Raw genomic sequence first — 26,016 nt, 5'->3', positions numbered from 1 at the left:
ATTATCTATGAAATTAATACTGTGTCCGTCAAATGTGCTCGTACTCATTGTTTAAATTATGTTTGGGAATGTATAGGAACTGTGTAGAGCAGATCTAATATAGTTCATACTTAGCTAAATTTCTCTTCAGTTCATTGCATGACAGTATCAAGTTCAAAAAGAATATAATAAATAACTGTATTGTTTTCTGCACTTGAATGACTCCATTTTCTAATAATTCTCTCATGTTTACTGTCCTACACATAAAGCAAGCTTATGTGATTTACTGAAAGAGATAGAGATATGATGGATTTATATAAAGAACCACAACTACGAAGCTCCTGTTTTTACTTCTGGCTGAAATCTCAAACATTTTACTCAACAGAAAAACACCCCACCACTTGCCCCCTGCCCTGAGGGGCAGTATCAGCAGTCAGTGCCTGATGCGTCCAGTAACAGCTTCTCCACTGGTATCAGTGGAAGGGGAAGAAAAAGTATCACCATGAGTTTTGCCTTCAGCTGCCTCTACAGCTGAAATAAGATACCAGTGGGTGGTGATTTGAAAAACAGGCAGTGATGGAATATGATGGATAACAGAATCCCTTCTGCAGTTAATACATTCTATATGCCATGAATACTAGCAGAAAATAATATGTTGGACTAAGGTCCTTTTGCAAGGACCAATGTCCAAATTTTTATTTCATTTTAGAATCTTGCCACATTATAAATACCATTAAAAAAATAAGCACACAGCTCACAGACACACAGCACAGTAAACATCATGTTTGAATGACCAGTATTGGCACCTTAGCATGCCAGTACTAAATGCACACATGTGGTTTCTAATTACCTCATTAAATAAGTCAATAATGTGGAGTAGATTAGCTCCTGTGCTAACAGGACTACCAAATTAGAAATAAACACAACAGCTGCTAGAATTAGATGCTGACTCAGTATGTCAGCTGAACACAATTCCTTTACGTCCAACCCATGTTACCACATCCTCTCTTGCTCTGTGTAGAGCACCTTTTACACACACCTCTTCCTCCTCTTGTTTTTCCAGCATGGGAAAAGTTCTAGGAATGAAAAGGGTTCACTGAGCAGTAAGGCTCCTGCTTTAGAATGGCTGAGTAATGAGCGTTAATGTGCTGAGAGTAAGATAAACATCTACCCAAAAGTAAGGAAAATCCATCTTCATACAGACTGATTCTCACAGTAAGTAGTAATCAACATTTTATAGTTGAGTGTTCCACCTCTTCTTGTTGAGGGCATTTGACTTCACCTTTAAAACATGTGAAACTTTGTTCTTTTCATAATCCCTCAGTAATATTATCCTGGAACGTTACTTTCATCCTAAGGTGATATTTCCTGGTGTGCCATATTTTAAGATGCATTTTAAACTTCTTTATTTGATAGCAAGTTAAAAACAGAAATAAGTTTAGTGCTACATTTTTCTAGGGAAATTTCCATAGCAAAAGTATGTGTATGAATGATAAGGAAATCATCGTGTCAGCAGAGTTTTTATATTTAAGGAGATACTTATTTTTTTCCTTCCCCCCCCATCAGTCCCTGCAAATGTTCCCTGGTTACAAAAATATAGAATTACTGTCCTAAAAAGAACATTTTGCAATTCATCACCAGGACTCAACCAGCTGCAGCTGTAAGGAAATGTTACCATATTAGCTGTTCTATTACGGACAAATCTGTTATTTATTTGGTGCCGTTAGCTCTGGAGATTTGCAAAAATGTTCACGATTTTCTCTTTTCTTTATGCTACAAAAGTCGCTTACTGAATTTTCACTAGGTAGTTTAATTCTGATTATATTTGACAGAAGGAAATTTAATCCTCATAATATTTTAAAAATATTGCACTTTAACAAGGGTTTTTACTTACGTTTTTATTGCCATTGTCACTGCATTGAATAGAATAGAATTCAGCATATCAGGGTCAAGTTGTTATTGGAACTAAGATGCCTTAGGCTTACTAACTGCTCAAATATTATGAAGAAATTAACTCTGATAAAGACAATTTATTACTTTCCAAGAATATTCACATACTATTTGCATCTCTTATTGAGATCTCAGCAAAGGAGTAAACATTTGAGATGTAACCTTAAATCAAAGTTATTCTGAATTTGATGCTTTTTCTTTGTTATTGCAGTGATCTCTTGTATCTTCAGATGGCCAGCTAACAAAGTGCTTAATCATATGCATGTGTACCTTTCCCAAGAGGAGCTTTCAAACAGAAATACAGTTGTATATTTAGTGAATATAATCCATAGTAGTTACTCACCACTGTCTATTGCCAAAAAGAGAGCAGTGTATATGTTATTCTGAACATGAGGAGATTCCCGATCCAGGATTGCAGTGGTGGCAACGGTACCATTGGTGGGATTAATCTCTAGCCAGCTTGCTGGATCCTTGTAAACCGAATACCTAAGTAAAAAGAAAATAGCCATTACCAATTCGTATATTTAGAAATAAAACAATTACATTGCTATAGAAGAATATGCCTTTTCAATCATAGGCTTTTATGGGGTGGATCATGTACAGCTTAAAAAAACCCAACAACTTGGTGCCTTTTGAGATGGAGTGTTATTGTTAGGTTCATTTGACAAAGAAACACAGATTTGAGCCAATAATTGAAGCCCCAGAGCTTGACAGAGAAATCAATATCTGAAACATTATATAAGATCTCCTTCCTATTTACAGCCTTTGGAGTGTTACACAGCTAAAGAATCCAAACGCTTTCAGCAGGCCTCTGCAGTAGCATTGGCATTTACGGACTAAATAAATCCTCTCACATTCTTCTTCTAGACTCAAAGTTCTGCTTGAACTCAGATTTATTTACTTTTATTGCTTTTCCAAGTATTTTTCATTTTTTTCCCTTGCAATTCATTACTTAAGATGGGTCTGGAGACGCAATAAACTGCAAGGTATGATATCAAAAAAGAGTTTTGATTCATTAGGCCTGACTTGGGAGCTGGATGTACGCAGACGCTCAGTTTGCATGCATTTGTCCTGCAGTTTTTGATCCGTTGCTTTTTGCTTCTAATAATTTGATATAGTTGTTGTTGCAATTGGACAGACCAGTATGATGGGGAAGGCATTACAACAAAGGTGTGATGACAAAAGGACCAGCACAAAAGATGCTATAAAGGAATCTAAGAGGTTTGCTCACCCATATCAGAAGATTCCAGGTTCATAGGGAAAAGCTTCACCAAGAAGGGATCTCCAGAAAGAGATCCTTCCTCACGGGCAATCAGCCCTTAAATGAGACCTAAGAGAGGTGCAGCCAGAGGTGAATTGCCTTCACCTGTGCTCCCAGGGCTGACCAGGTTCTTTCCCCAGGTGCTCAAACAGTGGTTCAGGCTGGGACTCAGCAATTCCCATACAAATGTTCAGAATCTTAGAACAATTCCACCACACCCATGTTGAGGAAATTTGAATTTGAAAATGCTGTCTGCCAAAATTCAGTAGTAAAAAATTTGCTACAATGCTTTCTTTGTATTAATCAGCACAAATGTTTAAACCCAGATACTGGAAATATTTAGAGAGTTTGTGGACTTTCTGCACTAAGAACTACCTGCTTTAACTGAAGTGATAAGCATAAGAATGTTCATTATTAGGGCCTGATTTTAACTCAGTTAAATATATTAAGCAACATAATAATACAGAACTAAATTAACTGGCAGCAATTCCCTTTCCAATGAAATTTTAAATATTTTAGACAAAAACTCAGATAAATAATCTGAGTATAACAACATGTTTATCCTTTTTTTTTTTTGTAGTGAATGCTATAGGGCCCGAACAGCCATAAAAACTTCTGTAGATATTTTAAATGATAAACAACTGACATGAAACCTGTTGTTGTTTAAAGAGCTTGTGTGAAACCAGTGCCTTGTGAGGGTGCTTGTGTGAAACGTGTTCTGTGTGATAATGGTGTGAAAAACAATCATAATTTATCAGTGCAACTACTTCCTGAGCAAGGAAACAAATGTAACAGATTGTTAGGAAAAAATAAAGCATGTAAAAAGAAAGAAAATGGTATTTGCTAGAAGAGGAAAGAAAAGTTGCAGGCCAACCAGAGATGTGGTCTCATTGGATTCCGACTTCAGAGGCTTGCTTTGGTATCTTTTTCCTCTGGGAAGAGGAAATATAAACCACACTCAGTTGCTAGATCCCTCTAACAAACTAAGGCATGTCTATTACCATCCCTGACAAAGAAGGGGCAATGTTAGCTGTCCTGCCCAGCTGCTTCTGAAGCCCCAGTTCTTGTCTCAGGCCTATAAAATTTCTGCTTTGTCATCATCCAGAAGCTGTTTTAATGAAATGAAGAATGGGTCCCCTCCCATCCCTCATCCCAGCAACAAGTCAAAATGTGAAATAATCCCCCAGGAAGACGTCATTAAGCAAAGACAGTAATTTGGGGGCACGGTCACCATAATCTTCAGCAGGAATAAAATTGATTGCTTAAAAAGGTTCAAGTTCTGGGCATACCAGATTCCTCATTCATGAGCTAGGCAGCACAGGTGCAGTTACTTATGCCTGAGAAACAGGATAGAAGCATCTTTTCCCAGGCCACATATCAGGTATCCATTATAACTGGGTTAGATGAACGCAGAGAAATACCTGAATTTTGCTCTAGAACACACAGAGCTCCGGAATCCTTATGGATTTGCCATGTGGCTCACAGGACCTTTTAAATAAACTGATCTATAGGTTGACTTCATACTCCAAAGATCAGTAGGATACTCTCATTTCTAAAGAATGAGGTGCTAATAGACAGTGGCTATGTGAATGCTGATCTTCACTAAGACTCATAACACATGGCTTGCTTATGGTCCAACAGAAGTCACTGAGAGTTTCTAAACCATTGGCTTCCTTCCCCAGGAGCAGAAACTATCCCTTAGGTAATACATGGAGAAGAAGCAAAGGCAACTGCTAACGCAAAATGAGACATTCCATCAACACAGCATGTCCCTTCACCTAACCATTTGAACACTAATCAATAGCTGAACTTTATCTCCTGTAAAAACAAGTTGCTAGAATGATAGCAACACAGATCCATTCGTTTCACTTTTTTTTTTATTGTTGTTTTTATAACTTTGCAACAAAGATACGCACAAACATATGAAACCAGGGCAACCTAAACAATTCACACTCCATTGTAAAACTGCAAATTCTCAATTAACCCTGAAACAATTTAAGAAGATTCAACACTTTTAAAGTAATGAGAATTTAAAATGGATTGTATTATCTTCCCTGATTGCTCTACAAAGCACTGATGGCTGTGCAAATAAAAAACTGAATTGTATAACCTGTGATTTGGCACAGGATAATGTAAAAGTAGTACTTTGTCTTTCCCACATTTTTACTTATTGTGAGTATACTGCAGTACAGCTAAGATAATTGTTCTGGGTTTGTTTGTTTGTTTGTTTCTCTTTTTTTTTCTTTTTAGGACTCTGCTAGCAAAAGATTTAGAATAAGCTCATTAAGAAAAGCACTATAAAAATACAAATATAGAATACAGAACTTCACTTTCTATGTGTGACTCCAATGGGATCTGCTGATATGTGGCAGTCTTGAAAATCAGACCATGTTTCAGTGGTTAAACATGAACTTATGTGCCCATTTGCACCCACTCTGTTTTGAAAATCTTAAGCATGTTGATACGTCTATATGGATGTATACAAACCTGTGTTCTCTAGAATGCCAATTACTGCTTATTTTAGAATTATTCTGTGTTGCACAAGTGAAATTTAGTACTGCCTCATGGAGTTTTCTTGTGTTTAATTTAAACAATGTCAGCAGGTTATAGACTCTGAGGTTTATATGAACACGTGAGCATGGGCAAGTGGGTGTAGCCTGTATGGCTGTTATCTGCCTGCACAAGGTTCATGCCCTGGCACTATCTGTAAGGCAGGTATTGCAAAAGAAGCCGAAGAAACAATTCCCTGGAAATCATCTGCTGGAAAGTATATCCCTTAGCTGTAGAATTATGAACAGATGCAGAGAGGCTATATATGCAGAAGGGAATACAAATCAATCTATGCCTTTTGACTATTTGATGCAGAACTACAATAAAATAGCAAATATATGGAAATAATTTTAAATGCATAAATGTCATCTTTTCCTTCTTGTAGTGCAGGTAAATAATTCAGAGGATGCCTCCTGGGGTGGCTAGCAGACGTGCTTGGTGGCTGTGGCTGGCAGCTTGATTAGCACAGAAGACTATTACACAGAATGGAGGTAATAATACAGACGTGGAAATCTTATCAGAACCACAGCCTTGCACTAGCCACAACAACAGTTTCACAGCCAACAATCAAATAGCCCAGGGGGTGAAAGGAGAGCAGCCAGGCATCTAGATGCTGCTCTTGGCAAGGACTGCCAGAGCTTGGTAGTTGCCAGAATTTTCCCATGTGGAGTCAAAGGGTCTTGGCTCTTACGCTATAACAGAAAGAGAAGCAAGGCAAAATGAGGCATTTTGAACATATTGAGTATCACCACAATAGGAAAGAGTGGTGCCAAATCTGTACTGAATGACTCATCTGTGCCAGCTTGCTTTGTGGCGCTGACAGGAGTTAAGGTGAGCAAGCTGGACAGGCTGGGAAGGGTGGCAGCTTTACACATCTGGGCACTGCTCAGCTCACCTTGTACAGAGATTGTTTGAGCAACAGGATGCAGCAGAAGTGGTTCAGTGGTATTGATCCAATGAAGTATCTGACTTTGCAGCTAGAATCTGAACTGCAGGCTGCAGGCAGCAAGATGACACAATGGCTAACTAGTGAGCAGGGCATAAGACGTCATGTAGAAGGTTTTGAAAGGAGTGTGAGTTCATCTCACCTTCTGCTGCTCAGGGACTGGCTGGACACTGGTCAGTGGGTGGTGAGCAACTGCTTCCACATCACTTGTTATATACACTAGTATATATGAATATATGACTCTTACCCTTTTTTTCTATCTTAGTAAATATTTTTATCTCAACCTACGAGTCCTACTTTGTTGTTTTTTTTTCCTAATTCTCTTCTTCTATTCCAGTGGGAAGGGAGCGAGTGAGCGGACGACTGTATGGCATTCAGCCACCTGCCAGGTTAAACCACAACACCAAGTTTTAAAATGGTAAGGTTGTATTTCTGCCTTGAGAAGCTTTTAGAAGGATAAAATTACTAAAATGATTGCTAAAGGATTGAGAACATAAGGCAACGATGGACATCAAAGGTACTGAGATAGGCAGAATAGAAAAGAATAATTTAAATAGCTTTCTTAACATGCAGAAAAATCATTACTGTCATTTTCAAATTGTACAGTTGCATAACTTCTTTTTTTAACCACGTTTAAAATAGAGATAAAGCCAGATGATTCAAAATTCATTCTCTCTTCTATGTGCATGTGTCAGTGTGAGCGTGTGATTGCTTACTGGTCCTGGGTGAAACTGAAAGTGTCAAAATATTGATAGCAGCCATTTTCATAGCATTTCAATCTGTTCAATCTGACTGGAAGGAATCAGTATCAGAAATGTAACAAAGCTGATTCATACATTCATAGTCACAGCTTTTATGGATTCTGGCCCTGCTGACATAAGGAAAATATATCAGGGTTGAATATACCCAACATTTCCCCTAAGCACACACTTCTGTTTTAAATGGAAGCCATTCACATTATTCACGTTTCTCAATCCGTAGTATTTCACCTACAATTAGATGGCATGTTGAAGTTACCGTATCTGTTTGCTCTTGCTGGGACTATAGCTTATCATGGCAGTCTCTGTACTTCTTCCACGAGCTCTTTATGATCTCCACAAGTAAAATGATTAGTGGGGCAGGTAACTTCATGTTTTCTGTGCTTAGAGCTCAGAATGAGACCTTCCCTTTTGTCTCTGAATGAAAAATCCTCCAAACACAGACATTATTTAATCTTTAAATCAAGCCAACACGAATCTCTTATCAACTCCACCTGAAAAATCAAGAATACCTTCCCACCATGTAACATCTTTTCCAGTGTGCCACCGGCCTGCACTAATTATGGCAGTGAAAAACACAGCATGCCCTAACACGAGTAAGAAGGCATTACTGGGCATAACTGAAATCATCACATTAACAAAAACTCTGGCAATTAAATCAATCACCAGCAGGACTTATTTACCTTATCACGCTTGAAGAAGACTACTAGTAAGCATTTATGAAGGAACTCAATTATTCAGCAGGCTTTTCATGCCTCCTTTCAATATCACTTCCACACATGCCTTCCTATTTGGATATCATCTGGATATACCTATTTGGATGAGAACATATTTCTTCCTTTGTAACTCTTGAGCAGTTCTACATTTTCTGCTGAGATCCATATGACACATCCTTCTGTGTGAGCTAAAGCCAGAGGTGAGCAGTATGATGTTCAGTTTGTAAATGCCTGGGTCTGTGCCTGTGTGCATTACACAGGTTAGCATCTCTTGCAACAGTCAGCAATGCTCTGCAGTTCAACGAAGAGCCAATGCCAACCATACAGCCCCAGTGCAGCTGGCACTGGTCTGTCCCATCAATTCTGTGCCTTGGTTTCCAGCTCCTTTTAAAAGAGTGCATGCTGTTGGCATGGCAGTATTGTCAGAACTATATCGTTACTGCTATGGGCACAAGATCACAAGAATTTCAGTGTAACTCTGCTGTTGCTTAGGGTGTTCTGACATGCAGGCGTATTGAGTGATAATTCAAAGCTAAGTTTTTTTTCTAATTTATTAGCAATTCAAATAAAACTGCTTGAAATAACAAAAGCATGTCAGCAGGTAAATGGCTATGTGGTAGGAGAGAGAGGGGCAAAAATTAAGCAGTACTGTTTTCTGTACATAGACAAGCTGCACTGCTGTCAGCAAACCAATACACAGTGCTACTCTGGCACTTTCTAATTCCCATATTCCTTGTTGCTTTCATCACAACCGTCCTGTATCTGAGTTGTGGGTCTTGTGCTTCCCAAGGGGATGCGATGGGCATATCAATCTACCTATAATGACATATAATATCAATATGTGATACATTATATTACATACCAATATGCATATATGACATATTAAATACTCCATGTGCCATTTGCAGTAGGTCTATGCTAGACATTTCAGGTATACGTATGAGGGACCAGAATAATGGCCAGGTGGTGCATGGGAACTGGTAATGGTAAATACACGTGTCAGCTGATGGAGATCCCTGTTGGATTACAGCCATTCATTTGTCACCCAATGAATAAGACACCCATAAGTTGATACAGCAACACCTGCAGCCTTATAGAGTCAGCAAGATGAATTAGTTCTTTAACTGTAGCATTTTCCTTTTCATCTGTGTAATATGAATGAACTGGAAAAAAAATCCTGCATTAAGCACAGTACTCTCCATGACAGATCATGACTAGCACTAGCTTAAAGCTGGCACAGATGTCTGTCCACTGTACTGGGGACATGACCTTAAATGACTAAAAAGCAGCTCTGGGATTTAATACAGTGCGGAAAACAGAAGCATAAGTATTTCATCACAGAATGTTACTGAGGCAAAATCTAAGCATTTAATCACCTCAAAACCTACAGGCCAAGACATAGGTGTTATAAGAGAAACAAGTGCTGGTATCCCATTAAAGATCTCTTTCAGATCCTTCAGAGCCATTCATGTTGATTGCTGGACTTCAGAGCCTTCTGAAAATCTCTTCTGTGTCAAACTTTGTCATTTCACAAAACCATCACCTACACTTTTTAAGGCCCATTTTGACTCCTAACCCTACCTAACTTTGGGCAAAACCTTAACATATGTATATCCTTTGTAGGCATTCTCCATTAAGACAAAGCTCAGAAATGCCCAATAATCTCCATAAGACGATGCCAATGAAAACAAAAAAATCTGAACTGTTATGTTTGTACTTTCCATTCACTGCATTTGTACACTGCAAATGTTGAACTAAGCATAGTTAACCACCTTTTCCCATTAAATATGTGGTCATACAAAATGTGCGGCTTCAAATTTAGTTTAAAATGCTGTTACTAGAAGTATGGCTTTATGCTAAATGAACAGTAGGGCTGTGAAATACCTCCTGCAGTCTCTCCTGCAGAAACTCAGGCATACTCAAATTACTTCAGGTAGACTATTTTAAATTCAAAATGTTAAAATACAAGAAGCAAATTTAACTGAAATATTCTATTATTAATAAGAATAAATACATCATTAACAAAAACAAAAAAAAAAAAAACCAAAAAAAACCTGTAGTAAATCAAATTTTCTGGCAACATTGTTAAGAAAGGCATTAGGTCAAATGCATTTTTAAACTTACTGCTGATAGAGGATTTATGCAATAGCCATTTTTCAGCTCCATGGAACAGATTTATGCGCTTGCAGACTGTCTGTATTTTTACAGGCTGGAAATGTCAACTTAAGAGTACAATTTTAAAAAATAAAGTCCCCATCAATGTTGTGCCACAAGTCACTCTGTGCATTTTTGGTCCCAAAATTCATGTTTCTCTGTGATAAACTGGACGTATCCTAGGGTGAATTCATTAGCTGTGCACTGGTGCATAGCTCAGCTCTCGGGCTGGGCAGTGCAGTAGTAATTCACTGCTGCAGCCCTTTCCCAAGTGATGCCACAGTGACTCTTGAATTTCTAGGAGGTTCTGTCCAAACATACACATGCACATACTTTATTCTATCTTTATCTGAATAGGCACATACTTCTCTGGCTCAAATGCCAACCTGGCACATGAAATAAAGCAATAATCCCCTCCCAAATACAAGTGTATCTGCTAGGATGTAGAGTGGACAGGATACAGACACTACAAAATGCAGCAGTGCTGCACAGGACTGATATACATTGCTTCTAAGGCTTAAGGTTTATACAAATTCATGGTTTTGCCCAGAAACTTGTTAATATCAGCTTTCTGTTGATTCAGTTTCAAGAAAAAAAACATTTCATCTTGTCCTAAAGGAGACTGTGGTACCACAGGGCTGAGCACAGCCTTGAAGAAGCTCAGCAATTTGTCCTACAGCTCCCTGCATTACAGACACAGAATATTCTCCAGAACAAGCTCCTGTCTGAGCTTCTGTCAGCCTCCCTTTCACTTTATGAATAATATACAGAAATTCATGGGAAAAATCAGTCTGCCCAGTGCTCAGAAGGATGACTTCTCTGTGGTCCACATGGGTATCTGCCTGAACCACATCAATAAGCGATGGACAATTCTGCTGGAGTTAAAATAATTTCTCAGAAATATTTGAACTGTTTGGCGTTTTTTTTCTCCTCCAGATCTTTAGGATTAAAAACGTACCTTTTTTGTTACAAAGTATCTAAAAAGGCCGACAGAAAGTGGAAACCTGAGACATCACTTGGTCTGCAGGAACATGCCTGTACTCTTCTATTTTCAGCTTTAAAAAGTAGAATTCCACTTTAAAATTTTACATATATGCATATTCCCATTAGAAATAACAAAACACAACACACAGAGGTGTATTTTCTGCTTACAACAAAATCTTGGTGGAAACGATTTCCCTTAAAAACAAACTAAGCCCAAGGAAGCAAAACAAAACCACAAGAAATTGCTTACTTCAATCCTGAGGTTAATTGGGCTGCAACATAAATATTGCTTTCTATGGGTGGGAGGGGATTATTTGCTGAGATATCTCTGTGCAATTTTCTCCTGGCTTCCCTCAGAGCCACGTGCAGACCCCGCGGAGAGAATTAAGGAGCGTGCCTCACACTGAAATGGTTTTTGTCTCACCGAAATAAAAATGAAGTATTGCCAATACTGACAAACTGCAGCATGTGGGATTTAGCATCAAAGGTCAAAATGAGACAGCTTCAGCTGCTCATCCCTACTGCTGAAGACAGAGCAGTATATACCCAGTGTGGCCTCCTGCTACTTACTGAATCAGAGGGGGCACAGTGGAAATCGGGTCCATTCTGCACCTCGCTTAAAAGGCAATGAGCTGCTTTGCTCAGACAGCGATCAGCACTCTTCAGGCTGGGCTCTAATCTCATCAGTGTTAGCAATGGGAGCAGTTCTTGTTCCCAAAGAGTCTGTGGGGCTGCAGCCACACTACAGACAATAATGTCTTCTACTTTCACCTGCAGGGCTCTTTTAAAATTATGCACCCCACCTCAGCATCAGAGCAAAAATATTCATCGTCTCAACTTTATTTTGCATGCCACATAGTGGTACAGCAGGTTGGCTTTCATCACAATTATCCATCTACAACGATATGATCAAAACAGAATGAAAAATTAGATGAAATTCAGTTTCTAGTCCCCTGCCACTGAAAATATCAGATCAGAAAATGGTTGACTAATTAGTTATTTGTGTGCAGAAGGAATAGGCACAGAAACCTCAGTAAACGTCAAGAAAGCAACTGGAGTGCTATTGCAAATAGAATAATAATAATAATAACAAGCAGAATCTACAGCAATTAATCAGTTGAGAATACTAAAATTGTAATAATGAGATAGTTAAACAAACTGTTATGAAAAGGAAAAACATTTTTGTTGTTTTCATTGTACGGTCCTCCAAATGTTTCTCTGTACCAAGAAGTAATTTTCAGCTTTTCTTTCCTCAGGGCAAAAAAAAAATAAAATAAAATAAATCCTAGAAGCTGAGGTGTAACAACAACAAAAAGACCAAACACATTTATGTATTTTTTAATCAGAAGTGATTAGGGCTCTGGTTAAATGAACCCAGAGGCTATAACTATCTGAATTATTCCTAAAGCTAGGGAATAACACACCGTATCTGGGACTAACACACCTAGTATAATCAGGTTGTTACTGTTAGAATAATTGTCGACACATGCAAATCAGTCAGTTTGTTCATTGTAGCAATTGTGCCTCAGAAGCTAATCAAAGTGAGATGAGCTGGAGGTTCTGTTATCAAGTATCTGGAGGAGGTTTTGGCAGTAAAACTCCATCAAGTTTCTCTATGTGCCAATTCTTTGCAACTGCGCTTCCAGCGTAAGCAGCTTCTCCCTCTGCAAATCCTTTTGCTGCTTTCTCTTTCAAGCTGGGTCTGGTTAGCTCTCAAACACAGAAAAAAATTGTAACAGCCCAGCAGATTCACTACAGAAATACCACTGTTGAACACAGCCACAAAGCAGCACATTTCTGCAGTTTCAGCAGGAGATATTTTTCTAAGGGACAAACAGAAGAGGTGAGAATTGGCTCACCACTGTGAAGCATTAGTCTCTCTGGATCAATGCAACTGCTGTTGCACTGCGGATCCTACAGCCAGGAACCAAGCTGCTTCCAGCAGTGGATTACTTTGACCAGCTGCCACAAAACCTCACTTCTGCCCCAGCAAAATCTTCCCAAGTTGTGAAGCACTCCCTATGGAGGCAGGGGAGCAATGAGCCTGGGTTGCAGCGAAGGGTTACAATCATGGGATGCAAAAAACTGTTTGCAGGATCCACTCCTGCCCCATTAACATCTATTAACTTTAGTACTGTCTCGTAAGGAAGGAAGGGAATTAATGTTTCTGCAAATTAATTTCCAAAAGGAAAGCGTAACGAATTAATGAATATGCTGAATAATCATTTTAGCACAGTTAATGTCCTGTGCCAATCTTAGGCCTTCACAGTATCGATGCCATTCACAGCAGATATTGGTGTATCAGGGTTCTCTGAGCACTGTGTCATTTTCCTTTCATGTTCACTTGCCTCTTTTGTTGCCCTCTTGTTCCCTTTTTCTCATCAGAACATTGCAAAGAATTACTCTCTAGTATGAACTGACAAGAGACTGGTACTAGGCTATACCAGAGATGAGGAATAACTCCTTGCCACTTTGAAAATAGCTGAAAATTCAGTTTGTCACAGGTCATTTTCCCTTTTGCCAGAGAAGCAAGCCATACCTAGGATGGCTTCCTTTGATACTAAGCATGAGCTTCTTTCTGTTAATTACAGCTGCTCATTGGGAAGTGAAGAATCAGAGAATGTTCACAAATGACACAAGTACAATGAACAGTGCCTAAATCTGAACACTTTCAGGACACAGACACATGGGATCACTGATGCTGTGGCTTCTAGCAGTCCTCAAGGCACTCAGAACTGTTATCTGTGTGACTTTCCTCTCATCCTTTACTATCTGGTCATTTTTACCTCTTCACTGCTAGAGGAAATGCTAGGAAAGAATGCCAGAACTATGAATTTCATATGAATTAACAGCGAAACACTCCCTTGATTTTCTGAGGGATCCTACATAGGAATTTGTAAGAGAAAAATATGAGACGTTTTTATCAATTTTTATCGTGCTGGCTAATAAGGAAAATAACCACCTCTAGCAGAAGACCAAATTATGATCATCAGAGTGCTAGGATGATGCTTGGAACTTTTTCTAGGAAAGAATTTGCCCAGTATTTATGAATTATGAAAAAAAAAAAGAAAAAAAAAAAAAATGAAGTCAGGAAAGTGAGGGAGAAGGTTTTAGCCAAAATAATGCAGTTCCTAATAAAGGAAAATCACTGAATCTTCTGAGTTGTTTCTGAGTTGAAAAAGACTGCTAACACTGCTGAATGAACAGTTGCTTAAAAGTCAAAGAGACCTTGAAAATGCAGTAGCTCTATGGAATGTATTCCACTACAAAAATCTGGATCCTAGCCAGAAAAAAACAAACAAACAAACAAAAAAAAAAATTAAGAAGAGAGACCTTTTCTAAGAAAATAAGTGCAGACTAACGAACTGCAACCTTGGAACCAGCAGAAAACATTAGTTAAAGTTGTGAAAGAGATGCCTCAAAGGGAAATGCCTGCCTAGTCTGTCCAGGCAAGGTCAGCAGAGGTAAAGTGAAAGCTTCTGAGCAAGGAAGAAGGAAAAATGGAGTCTATCTGGAGCTGATCTCTCAGAGGTATGAAGTGCTGCTATGAAGAGCACATAACTGCAGAAAAGAACAGACCCGGCAATTAGCATTTACAGAAGAGCGATCACATCAATCATGTGGCAATTTGGTATGTCTAAGTAACTCCATGAAGGAAGAATTTCATTATAAAGGCCAAATTCTTCCAACAGAGTAAGTTGAAGCAGAGTCCTAATATCATGAGATTTCTTCTTCAAGGAAAATATAATTAGGGATCCCTTGGCTGCATCAGGTGTTGAATCTAAAATACCTACAAAAAGCATTAACTGCGATGGCCGAGCACAAGCATTTTCACTAGATTTTCTTAGCATAACAACAAAGGATGAAGAAAAAAGACACTGGTATGAGAAAGAACAAAATTTAGCATACAATAAATTGACCGTGCAATAAGTAACAGCTCGGAAAGAAAATCTGTGAAGAAGCTGATACTGCGAGAAAAGTAATCGAAATCATCTCCTGTGCTGACAGAGCTGGGCATCTCCTGTAGTTGGCTGAGCTTGCACAGGACTCATTTCTAAGATTCAGCTGTTTCTAAGGCAAGCTCCGTAATGCAGGAGATGATAGGAGAGCAATAATGTTCTGCTGACTTAGAAAACCTTCCACGTAGCTCTGAGCTTCTTGGCAGGCTGTGGCTGGGGGCCTGGAAGGAACACAGCCCCATCCTGCTTCTTTGCCCCCTGTCCCCATCCGCTGCACAGCTCTGTACCCCAGCTCTGTTCAAGCTGTGTGCATGTACCAGCTAATATAAGACATGCGGCTGGCATGGGTTCCCTCTGCAGAAACTCATTTTGGTGAGAGTTCCTAATCCTATGAGTGTGTTTTGAAGTATTTGACAGGCACAGTCTGGAGTGGCAGAGATCCACACCAGAATCCAGAGTTCCCTCAAGTCAAAGGAAAACAGGGATCCTGGGAGCTGGGCTGAACCCGATCCAGGCGAGAGAGCTGGCTTGAAACTTGTTTTCTCTCACAACAGAGCACAGCCTGAGTCATTATTTATAGCCTTTGCTGTATGTGGAGCTGACTCCCAGAAGTGTATTTCATGTTTCCAGTTCACAATAATAACTGAATTAATAACTGCCTTCTCTTAGAGAGTGTTTGTCCAACAGGGAGAGCTGTGCAAACCACTGGTACCCTCAGCCTCTCCCAACGTCCTCCAGAGCCCCATGTGCCATTGCAGCTGCAGGCACCTGTCAGCCCGCACGCACCCCATTACACATGCTTTAGTTTACACATCTCCCATTTGGCTTGTGTTTCTGTAGCTGTGGGCTGGGAGTCTGGGGGAACAGCTTTATCTGGGAGGTCAGACAGTTTCATTAACCCATCTCTTGCCCTTGCCACATCGCTGCCAGCTCTAAAGACCAAAACATCAACACATCTCTCCCCTGCTGCCACCAGATCCCTGCAGCAGGGAGCTCAGCAGAAGCTACAGCAGCGTGCTGGAGATTCGAGTTCCTGCTGGTACACAGTGCTGGGAGTAGGAGGTGGGGAATGCAAGGCTTCTGCTTTCTCAGACTCTTATGTGACTGACCTCTAGGGTGAAGCTGTGTGGAACTCCTAGCCCAGCCAAAATATTCTGTGTTCTTCATATAGATATGAGAATCACTTTACATAAGCATTACTTTTGGAAAATTATATAGAGGTACACATGAAACAACTGGAGCTATACTGAAGTCCTAATGAGAACAGCATCCTTACCATTGCTCAGCATGAGATTATGTTTTGTATACTACAATACATGAACACAATAATGTTAATTTTATGACAACATCTACATGATAAATATACACAAAGCCATCTAATGTTTGATTAATGGTCTGACTTTATGTGAAAGAGCTGGAAATTCTTTAAGGGCTTTATAAATCATTGGAGAGCCAACAAATTAATATCTTTGTTTCACAGAAACAGAACTTAACTAATTCCATAAAATATGTAACACTGGTATTATTGTAGCAATTAAGATGTTTTTCCTTTTGGTCCTTTAGTTTAGCTTTGTTTAAAAATGACTGTATCTGTATAGGAAAACAGACCGTCTTGATGCATTTGTATAGTTATGTAGCCCTGAGGAATTAATATCCATTGACTTAAAATACTTTCTAGCCTTGTGGCATAAAATAACGAAGAAGGAAGTGGTAGGTGAGAAATTCAGTATGTATCAGTATCACACATGTGATAGTGTGAAAATATGTTAGTCAAGAAAAAATTCACATGACTGCCCAATCCATTAGCATTAAGAGAAAGGCATATATAATCCTGGCTAATAATGATAACAAAAAATATTTTCTCTCTTCCAGTTGATTTTGAAAACACTGTGCACGTCATGGGTGCAGTTCTTACAGAAGAAAATTAATTCTCTTTCATTCTTTGTTATATTAGATTCCCACTGTAATAATGAACTCCTATGTAATAATAAACTTAATAAACTCCTAGCCAAGGTTTATTTGACTGAGTACACTGAACTATACAAAAAAAACCCCATGTAATTACTTTCTGTCACAGATGTTGAAGCACATTGGGATATCATGTCGTATCTTTTCCTTTACTTCAGGCCACTCGCTTTGGTTTGCCTAACTCACTGCCTTTAGTGGCCATGACAAATGAAAAGGGAAGCGTGATTTACCTTTTCTGATCTCTATGAATCAGGTTCTCAAGCACACAAGCTGTCCAAATGCACTTTAAAATCCGTGGAGCACCCTCCCACCTGTCTGGCCCTCATCACTTTTCAAGACTGTGTATAACCATGTCTTAGTTGTTTTATTTATAATGTCATCAAGTCTGGGTTGTTACATTTGTTACAGGTTGCTGTGTTGATTTGTTTTCTCTTTCTGCCTGTGCCTCCAAGGGATGCTAGAGAAATGAAATACTACTTTTCACTTGTTGAACAAAAACATTAAAAGTCAGATTCCATGCTCGGTTGTATTTACTCAGGAGATATGCACTATAACACCCCTTATCTTACTGATGTCTCTGCAAAATACATTTAATATGTAAATATTAACAGAGAAGAATACTTACAGAAATTAAGTTCTGCTAGTTAGTCTGCAAAGCATATCAACAAGATATAGCATGACTGAGAAAATGGCCCTTATATATATTTCAGCATATAAAGTACAATCTGAGAAAAAAAACGGTTTTTCAACTATATAATAAATGAAAGAGTATTATATACAAAAAAAGTCCATTTTTGCAAAACGATGAGTTGGTACTGAACACTTCTCTGTAATGGAGGTTACAAAGCATCTTTTTTTGTGACTGTTAAGTACAGTGTGCCCATCTGGATGCCTGCTCTGATGTACTGCTTACCACAAGTCTATACAGCCCAATTATTCTATTATGTTCATCACTGTAATCACCCAGTCCCTTCCAGATGTACATAAAGCAACACTGCATGTCATTTAAGGAATCTGCTGGCCAATAATGGAAATTCTGAAGAAGGCAGAGGAAAGAACTCCAGATAAGTATTTGTTTATGACACTTTCAGTAAAGGTGATGAGACTGAGTACTAAAAAGACAAGAAATTGAAGAATTACAGTTGTTTAACCTCAGTTAGATGGTGATGCTCGCTTAGTCAAAGAGATTTATCTCCTAAGCATTATTATATCGTAGTTACTCTATACTATTTAGCCTTGCCTTGGATGCCCAACAGTTAAACTTCTCATAGACACTTCCCATATAACTAGGGATCTGAATAGTCTGCCAGACTCCTTGACAGCATAACCACACTGTCATTAGGGGATAAACTTTAGTGTTTCAATTGACAGAAAAAAATAGAGGCACCAAGTCCTTAACAAAAAATGTTTCTGTTTTGTTTCCTGAAATGACAGAAGCAGAAAAGAAAGCACTCACCTATATGTTAAACTAATAGCTCATTCAAGGGGTTATGTGGTTATGCAGTGATTAAAGTTGTTACGGGCTTGTCTTCCTTTTTCCTTCTAAGTAAAAATCTCAACGGTGTAACAGTTTTCATGAGTTGACCTCACTTAACAAAACTGACATGAAGCTATGGAAAGTTAAAACAGTATTGTTTTCCTTTTTGATTTACACAGGTTTTGAACACTAGCTAACTTAGCTTCCAGGGCCAGAAGAGACTTTTAAGTACTCAGTTTTGACGCTGCAAGCCTCGAGCCTTAGTGATACAACATTTTCTTGTATTAGCTCCGAAGCATTACCATACATCTGGCTGCATTTTTTTTTTTTTTTTTTAATATAGAAAATGCCACCTCCAGAGAGGGCAAGCCTCAGGTGGGTAGAGCTCTATTGGAAATTTCCCTTTTGAAAGTAAAAGAAGGAAACGTTATTCTGACGGACCCTCTAAAATAGGTAAATGTGTACAAGTTCTTTGGGGTTTTGGAATACTCCATGAAACCTGGGCAGGTTAGTATCTCCAAGGCAATGGTATGCTAAGTACTGCCCAATGGAGCTACCCCAAATGATCATACAAATAAAATTACCTACCTATACGTACAGTAAGCATGTAGGTCTCTGTAAGCATATCTGCATAGTGCATAGCGGTCATGAAATTAGGAAGAAGCCAGTCCCCAGCAATTCATGTTCAACCCAAGAATGGATCTCCAGGCTTACTGCTGCTTAACAACGTGTATAATTTCACTCTTATTCGGAAACCATTTTACAGAATTGGCATCCTTATTACTAAGTTAATAGAAAAATTCCAACTGAACTCTGCAAGTGTACTTTCCTATTAAAGTAGCATTGCAGAGCTCCATTTAGTAAAAATGAGTGCTTAGGTCTTCTGACAGTTTCCTTACAGGACTTAAATTCCACTCTAAGAGTAGCCATTTGTGAGTCTGAAATAAAATGGAGTTCTTCTCACACACACAGATGAGGGATGTTTTGATGCTGCTATAAACATGTACCAGAAGTTCTGAGGTGAAATCCTACATCCAGATTCAGTAGGAATTTTGCTACTGAATTCAGCATGCTCACTCTCTAATCTGGAGATTGCAAATTAATGAAATGGAGCCATAAAACTGGCGCTTCATACCTTCACAGCAAGGCAAAAAAGCTTTGGAAGAACTCTCGTTTCTCTTCTCCAATCAGAACCTGAATGCCAGACAACATCTAATCTGTTAAGAACTGCGCCTACTTTAAAGACAGAAGTGCTGAACTCCTCAGAGGAAGAGGAATGGTTTAATTGGTGCTTCTGCTTGGTGACAGGATTCTAACCTAGACATGTTATTGGTCTCCCTGGCAAGCTTTTTTTGAATGCTTGATGTCTTATAAAAATAACTGGTTGCTGGAGTTATATATAGTCTTTCCATATCACCAATACAAATAAATCTCTGTCAAAGCATCACTGAAAACTGTTGAAACTGCATTCAGACATGCACACAGGATCTAACTTGGCTGACTCAAGAATGCAACAGCCATAAAATAGTAACTGAATTCCTACCACCCCCTCCCTGTCAACTTGCCTCCTCACACAGCATCCCCTATTTGATAGCCAACTTATTATAATCAAGATAGTCTTTACTTCTTCCAGAGGCAAAATCCTGCCTTCTTTGAAACCAGAAGAGAACAGTAATGACAAAGTGAGTTATTGTCAAGATCTGGCTTCCACTGCAAGCATAACTTGTGACTGATATATCCTATTGTTGTATTTCCTCAAGAAGATCTGCAATATTGTTTAGTCAGTGACATGAAAAATGTGGCCTATAATTTCACAGTTCACAGTCATTCATTCTGAGTGCTGACAGTTGAAATCATAATGTGGCATAATATTGTTATGTGAGATAAAGACAGAGGGTGTAATTAAACTCCTCTTAAATGCTACATTCATCCTTATTAATCAAGAATTTTAGATTCTTAAGGTAATATCAAGGGAAGTTAAAATTGGTTTTTATGGCTTATTTGATTACATGGATACAGAAGTTCTCAATTCTATCACATACAGCTTTAATATCAACATATTAAGTATGATTTATGCCAACACAGTAAAGCAGAACAGAAAATTTTAGGCATACAATCCTCTGACAGCCTTTTGTTAGAGGCTGGCTGCTGGCAGATAGGTTCCCTTCAAAACTCTGAATTACTGTTTTGGTTCACAGCAACCCTCAATCGTTGGATTGAGAATTCTTAGGACCCTTGCTTTAGGCAGATTTAAGATTGAAAATTTTCTCATTGCTGGACTTCCTTTCATATGCTAGTGGATGAGAAAAAAAAAACCAACTGTAAAAGCTGTCTGTTCACATATGTTAATCTTTCCCCCAGATCTTGGCAGCAGCTGGGAAGAACAAAAGTTTTATGATGTTAGTATGGATAAGCAAAAGAGAGCATGGGAAGATTGCCCCACCTCCCTGCAAGGCAAAAGCCAGGATATCAAAACATCAAGTGGTTACATGGGAAATTGTCCTTAAACACTAAAAATGAAGACATGCAAAGTCAAAAAAAAGAAAATAGGGTTAACATCTGCCCTAATGCAGAGACAGGGAATATCAATAAAGAAGGAAAAAAAAAACACCAAACAAAACAACAACAACTGGGGAGCTGTTTACCAAGACAAATGCATGAAGCAGTTTAGGATCCTAGGAACTTCCAAAGGAGTTAAATGGGAGATGTTGACAGGTTGGCTGTAAATTAAACCAGGGAATCCCCATGATATAATAAAAGGACTGAATAACAGACTTTGGGAAGCAGATTATCAACATTTGTTCACTAGGAAGAGAAGGACCTGCATATAGTGTAGCTCTGATACTGAAGATAACAGGTGAAAGTGGCTTTCCTGAGCAGTCAGTGTAAGATCCTGCCCACAGCTTCTTTAGGATCAGCTTTCCAGATTTTGCTGATGTTTTTATCCTCTCAGCACCAGGATTTTACTACCTTTTACTCTCTTCAGTCTGATTTCAAGAATTCCCACCAGAGATTCTGATTTTTATCAGCTGCTTCCACCACATTAATTCAGACTGAACTGTCTGAACAGTGCTGGCCAACTGCAAACCATGTAAACAGGAGAAAAAGGGCCTGGTTTGAGTCACTATCTTGAACCACTATCACTCTTCCAGAGTTATACCAGTCTGGTCATGTGTGTGAAATGAAAGCAAAAGAGGTGCAAAAGCAATTTTGCTCCCACCCTGTCTTGCTGTAGGCCTAAAGAGTTTGCTGAATGGGGCATGCTTACTTTGTTTAGTAAGCAAAAGGTGGAAATCTCTTTGGTCAAGAAAAAAAAAACAAAAAAAAAACAAAAAACAATTTGTTTCCCTTCAGATATCAATAATATAATAATTGGACCTATTTATCATGATGATTAACAAGATTGCTGATACTAACACATTCAGTAAATTTCAGTAAAAAAAAAAAAACAAACTGTTCTGCAGTGAGCTGTCAAGCTAATTATTGATCAGTGAGCACCTAAAACTATGGTGGAAACTGTGTGTCATGATGGAATTGGCACCTCTCCTTTTCCATCTTTGCCTGCCTGCCCCAGTACATATAACTCTCTAGAGTCAGTGTTTCTGTGTTTCAAATTTTGGTGCCACAAGACAGAAGAGGAAAAAGTTTTGCTTCAAGTAGCTTCCCTCTCTACCTGGCTTTCCTTCTAACTTAAACGAGAAAGGAAAAGAAAAACAATTTCCACTGCCCAATATACAGCAACTTCAGAACGAGAGATGTGCTACAAATTCCCAGTGGCTGGGTTCGGGCAGGTCATAAATAAAACTGCAGAGCCAACTCAAGATGCTCTTGGGTATAACTTACAGTGAAAAACTCTGGTGCTGCATGCAGAAAGCATGGCTCAGCCATTCATTTATAACAATAGAACTATTCTTCTGCCTGCACCAGGAAAAAACAAATCTCCTGTTGTTAGGAATCAAAGTCAAGTCCTTCAGACTCTAGGAGATATATTTAACAATGACTAAGCATGCTACTTCATAACGTTCACTGCTTACAACTTTCTATCTCTCATTATATAGTACTTCTGTATGTGATGGTAGTGTATGCCAGAATGCAAGTCTGTTGACCTCTATCTGCAACAAAAGCACTTTAAAAGGCGTGACGTGAAACAAAGTATGCAAAATTGATCCCTCAGATATTGACTGAATAGATTACTCAGTGCTTCCAGAAACCTCTTACATTATGTGGAGCCAGCTGGAATCAGGTGCAGATAAAAACAATTACAGACACACATAAATACATATCTTGCATAAACCACTTCATTTATGGCTGTCTTTCTTATTCCCATGAAACTCACTGCAGTTTGGGTTCTGAGTTCCCCAGCTTCAAATGCTATATTTAAATTCTACTTAATGAATTAGATATGCTTTAGAGCTATAATAAACTTCTCCTGTGAAGATATCTCTGAAGCATTCAGTCACATTGCTTACTGAGAATGAATACTGCAATAATATATTTACATAAATAATTTAAAATCCAAGAGCACAGTAGGTAATAAAAATACATTGCCATGATAAGCTATGAAACCAGAGAAGAATGTTGATTTAATTAAAAATTATAAATAAGCCCAGTAAACAACTTATTTACACATAGTTAAAAGCCTAACTACTGAATACCGTGGGCTTCTTAAATCCAAAAAAAAGGAAAAAATACTTAAATCAACCTCTCCTCACAGACAAAATATTGAGGACCATAACTGTGTTTAATTAAGATCTACTGTTAATACTGGATTTCAGAGAATAAGGCTCTTCTTTTAATTTCCCAAGGTGGAAAATGTTATTAAATTTGGCCTTTAACTTCTCATTGACATGTACACTTGAAACTTCTGATTAAAATTTCAGAGGTTGGGAAGAGGCACCCAAAATTAAACTATTAAATCTGGCACAAAAATAACAATGATCTCTGATTAAGAAATCAAATTTCAGAAACTTCATTACTGTTCTATTAATAAATTGTTGGGTTATAATTAAAATGGGGCCTGCTGGATTTCCTTCTTTTTTTTCTTTTTTTTTTTCTTAATTCTAGAAAAGTTGGAAACAAGAGGGAATTAAACACTTTAAAAAATAGGTTAATGAATCTAAGAAACGTGATCCAAGTTGAGCAAGTTCCTTTTCTTTCTGGCAGTGCTCACAGAGGAACAAATGTTATTTCCCACCCAAATGTAAATCCCCTGCTTCTATCCAATTCTTCCTTTCCTCAATATCCATATCTAAAACTCACTAGAGTCACTGCAGCCTTTTCAGAGGAAATCACAGCTCTGGCTATAGTCAGCGTTAGCTCAGTTTTAAACAGGTATAATTTAGAGTCATATTAAACTTGATGCCTATATTACATCGCTGGTCAATATGAGCATGTGGTTCTTGTTTCCAGGATGATTGTTTCTAACTTGAGTATCTTTGAAATGCTAACATCAGTACATTAAAGAAGACTTGACACTATGAAAATTCACTGCTAATTGTGTACAAAACAGGTAGCACATTGTGTGCTTTTGAGCCTTGGAGTCACATTTTCTTCACTAGAATATATTTTTGCCAGCTTGTCTGAGCTTCTAAATGAAATTCTTTCTCAGACTGCAAAAACACATCAAGCTAAAGAGTGAGAAAGAAAATTGCTTCAGAAGTACAGCTGTCTTTAGGAATTTCTCAAAGAGATAAATAATTTGAATTGATTCAGACCTGGGAAGTTCAAGACATAAATTCAACCTACAAGTGGACATTGGCACCAAAGGTTTCAATACACTATTGATGGTTCTTGAAATGCATTTACGATATTGTATTACTAGAGTAACCAAATCTACTGATTACTAATAGACATCATCCCCTTCTACAAATCTTACATAGAGAACTAGTAAGAAATGATGTTGCAATTAGACAGACCTCAGTTTATTAGGCTGAAAAGAATGAAAAGTAAAATTATCAGTCGTCTATGGTTCTTTTGTTTGTATCCATCTGCACATTTTGAACAGATACATACTTTGTTGGCAGTGATAGACATTGCCTACACAGCACACACAATCAAAATCTGATATTCATTGCATCTTGTAGACACACAACATTGCTTGCTCATGGTCACTGATATTTAGTGTAATATCTTGTTAAAACTCTGCATTTTGTCTGCTTGGCCTTCATTTTACCAGTGTAATCACAGTAAGGACACTGATGATATAACAGCAGATTCTAAGAACTGTGTGGTTTGATATGCAACCTCCATAAACCCGAACGAAGGCCCGCACTCTAAACACGACATCTTCTCGTGGGAACTGGAAGACAAAACCTTTCTGCCAGATCCAAACTACTGAGCACATTTGGCCTTTATACATGCAATTTCACACTGCTCTAACTGCAGATGCCGTTCCTGTACACTGCAGTCTTACTTTGTCACTGCTGGTATCCTTTGTGATTCAGTAATATTAGCATAATTAAAGAATGCTGTTTTAAACTTTTCTGTTATTTTAGCAAAAAGAAGGGCGTACAAGTAAGTCAAACTAACTTTTCTGAGTAATTCCATTATTTTCCAGATTTCCATTATATTTGCATTATTTTCTACTAACTTATAGAATCATAGTTGGAAAACACCTCGAAGACAGACACTTCCTTTAAAATAGTTTCCATATATGATCATGCTTCAATCCTAACTCAAACTTTCTTGTTTCTGTTCTTCTTTTCTGCATGTGAAGAATGAGAAAGAAAATCTTGCTTTTGGTTAAAAACATCCCAGGTTCTAGCTATGAAGGTATAAAAAACTTCTGTGCAACTTCTTTTTAGTTTATGAAGTAGTAATAGTCAAGATTTGAGAGTGCCTTTGTGAAGCGTGATGGATTGCAAAAAGCATTGATGTTACACAGCTGGTCATGCGCAATACATCAAGCTAAGTTTTCAGTGATATGACAACATTTCCTACAATTTCAGAGCCAATGCAGTTAGAAGAAATTCAACAAGGTGAAGGGGGGAAATTTAGATAATACTGTCTCATTACTGATTTTAATAACCAAATCTACCTATTTTCTTTACTTTTCTCTTATAGGATTCCAAAATCAACTGTTAACAATAACCAATATGATTCCATTGGTTTTTCATGGCAATTTGTAAACATATGGAGAACTTCAATAACTGTTTCTTAAACTTAGCCCAAATCCCAAAGGGCATCAGTATCTTCCCCCTGCTCTGAATAACACTGCTGAGAGTCAGATTGCTGTATCTGACTGTTGTTCCCTGTCTAATGCAGTACTTTGTCTCTATCATACTGTATTTCTTCAATGCAAGAAAAAAAACCTCT

The 26,016-nt window shown here is 38.2% G+C and overlaps 1 protein-coding gene across 1 annotated transcript in view; it reads right to left on the bottom strand.

The window, feature by feature from the left end:
* The window catches only part of CDH13 (cadherin 13), a 434,526-nt gene that overhangs the window by 29,004 nt on the left and 379,506 nt on the right, over window positions 1-26,016 (bottom strand). The window contains exon 11 of the mRNA XM_042821675.1: window positions 2,273-2,415. Within this exon, the coding sequence (XP_042677609.1) occupies window positions 2,273-2,415 (143 nt within the window). The remainder of the gene's footprint in view (window positions 1-2,272; window positions 2,416-26,016) is intronic.

The sequence above is a fragment of the Centrocercus urophasianus genome, unplaced genomic scaffold, assembly GCF_019232065.1.
Source record: "Centrocercus urophasianus isolate 14NV4802_14NV808 unplaced genomic scaffold, USGS_Curo_1.0 seq_2, whole genome shotgun sequence".
NCBI lineage: Eukaryota > Metazoa > Chordata > Aves > Galliformes > Phasianidae > Centrocercus > Centrocercus urophasianus.
This window is presented reverse-complemented; position numbering and strand designations above follow the sequence as displayed.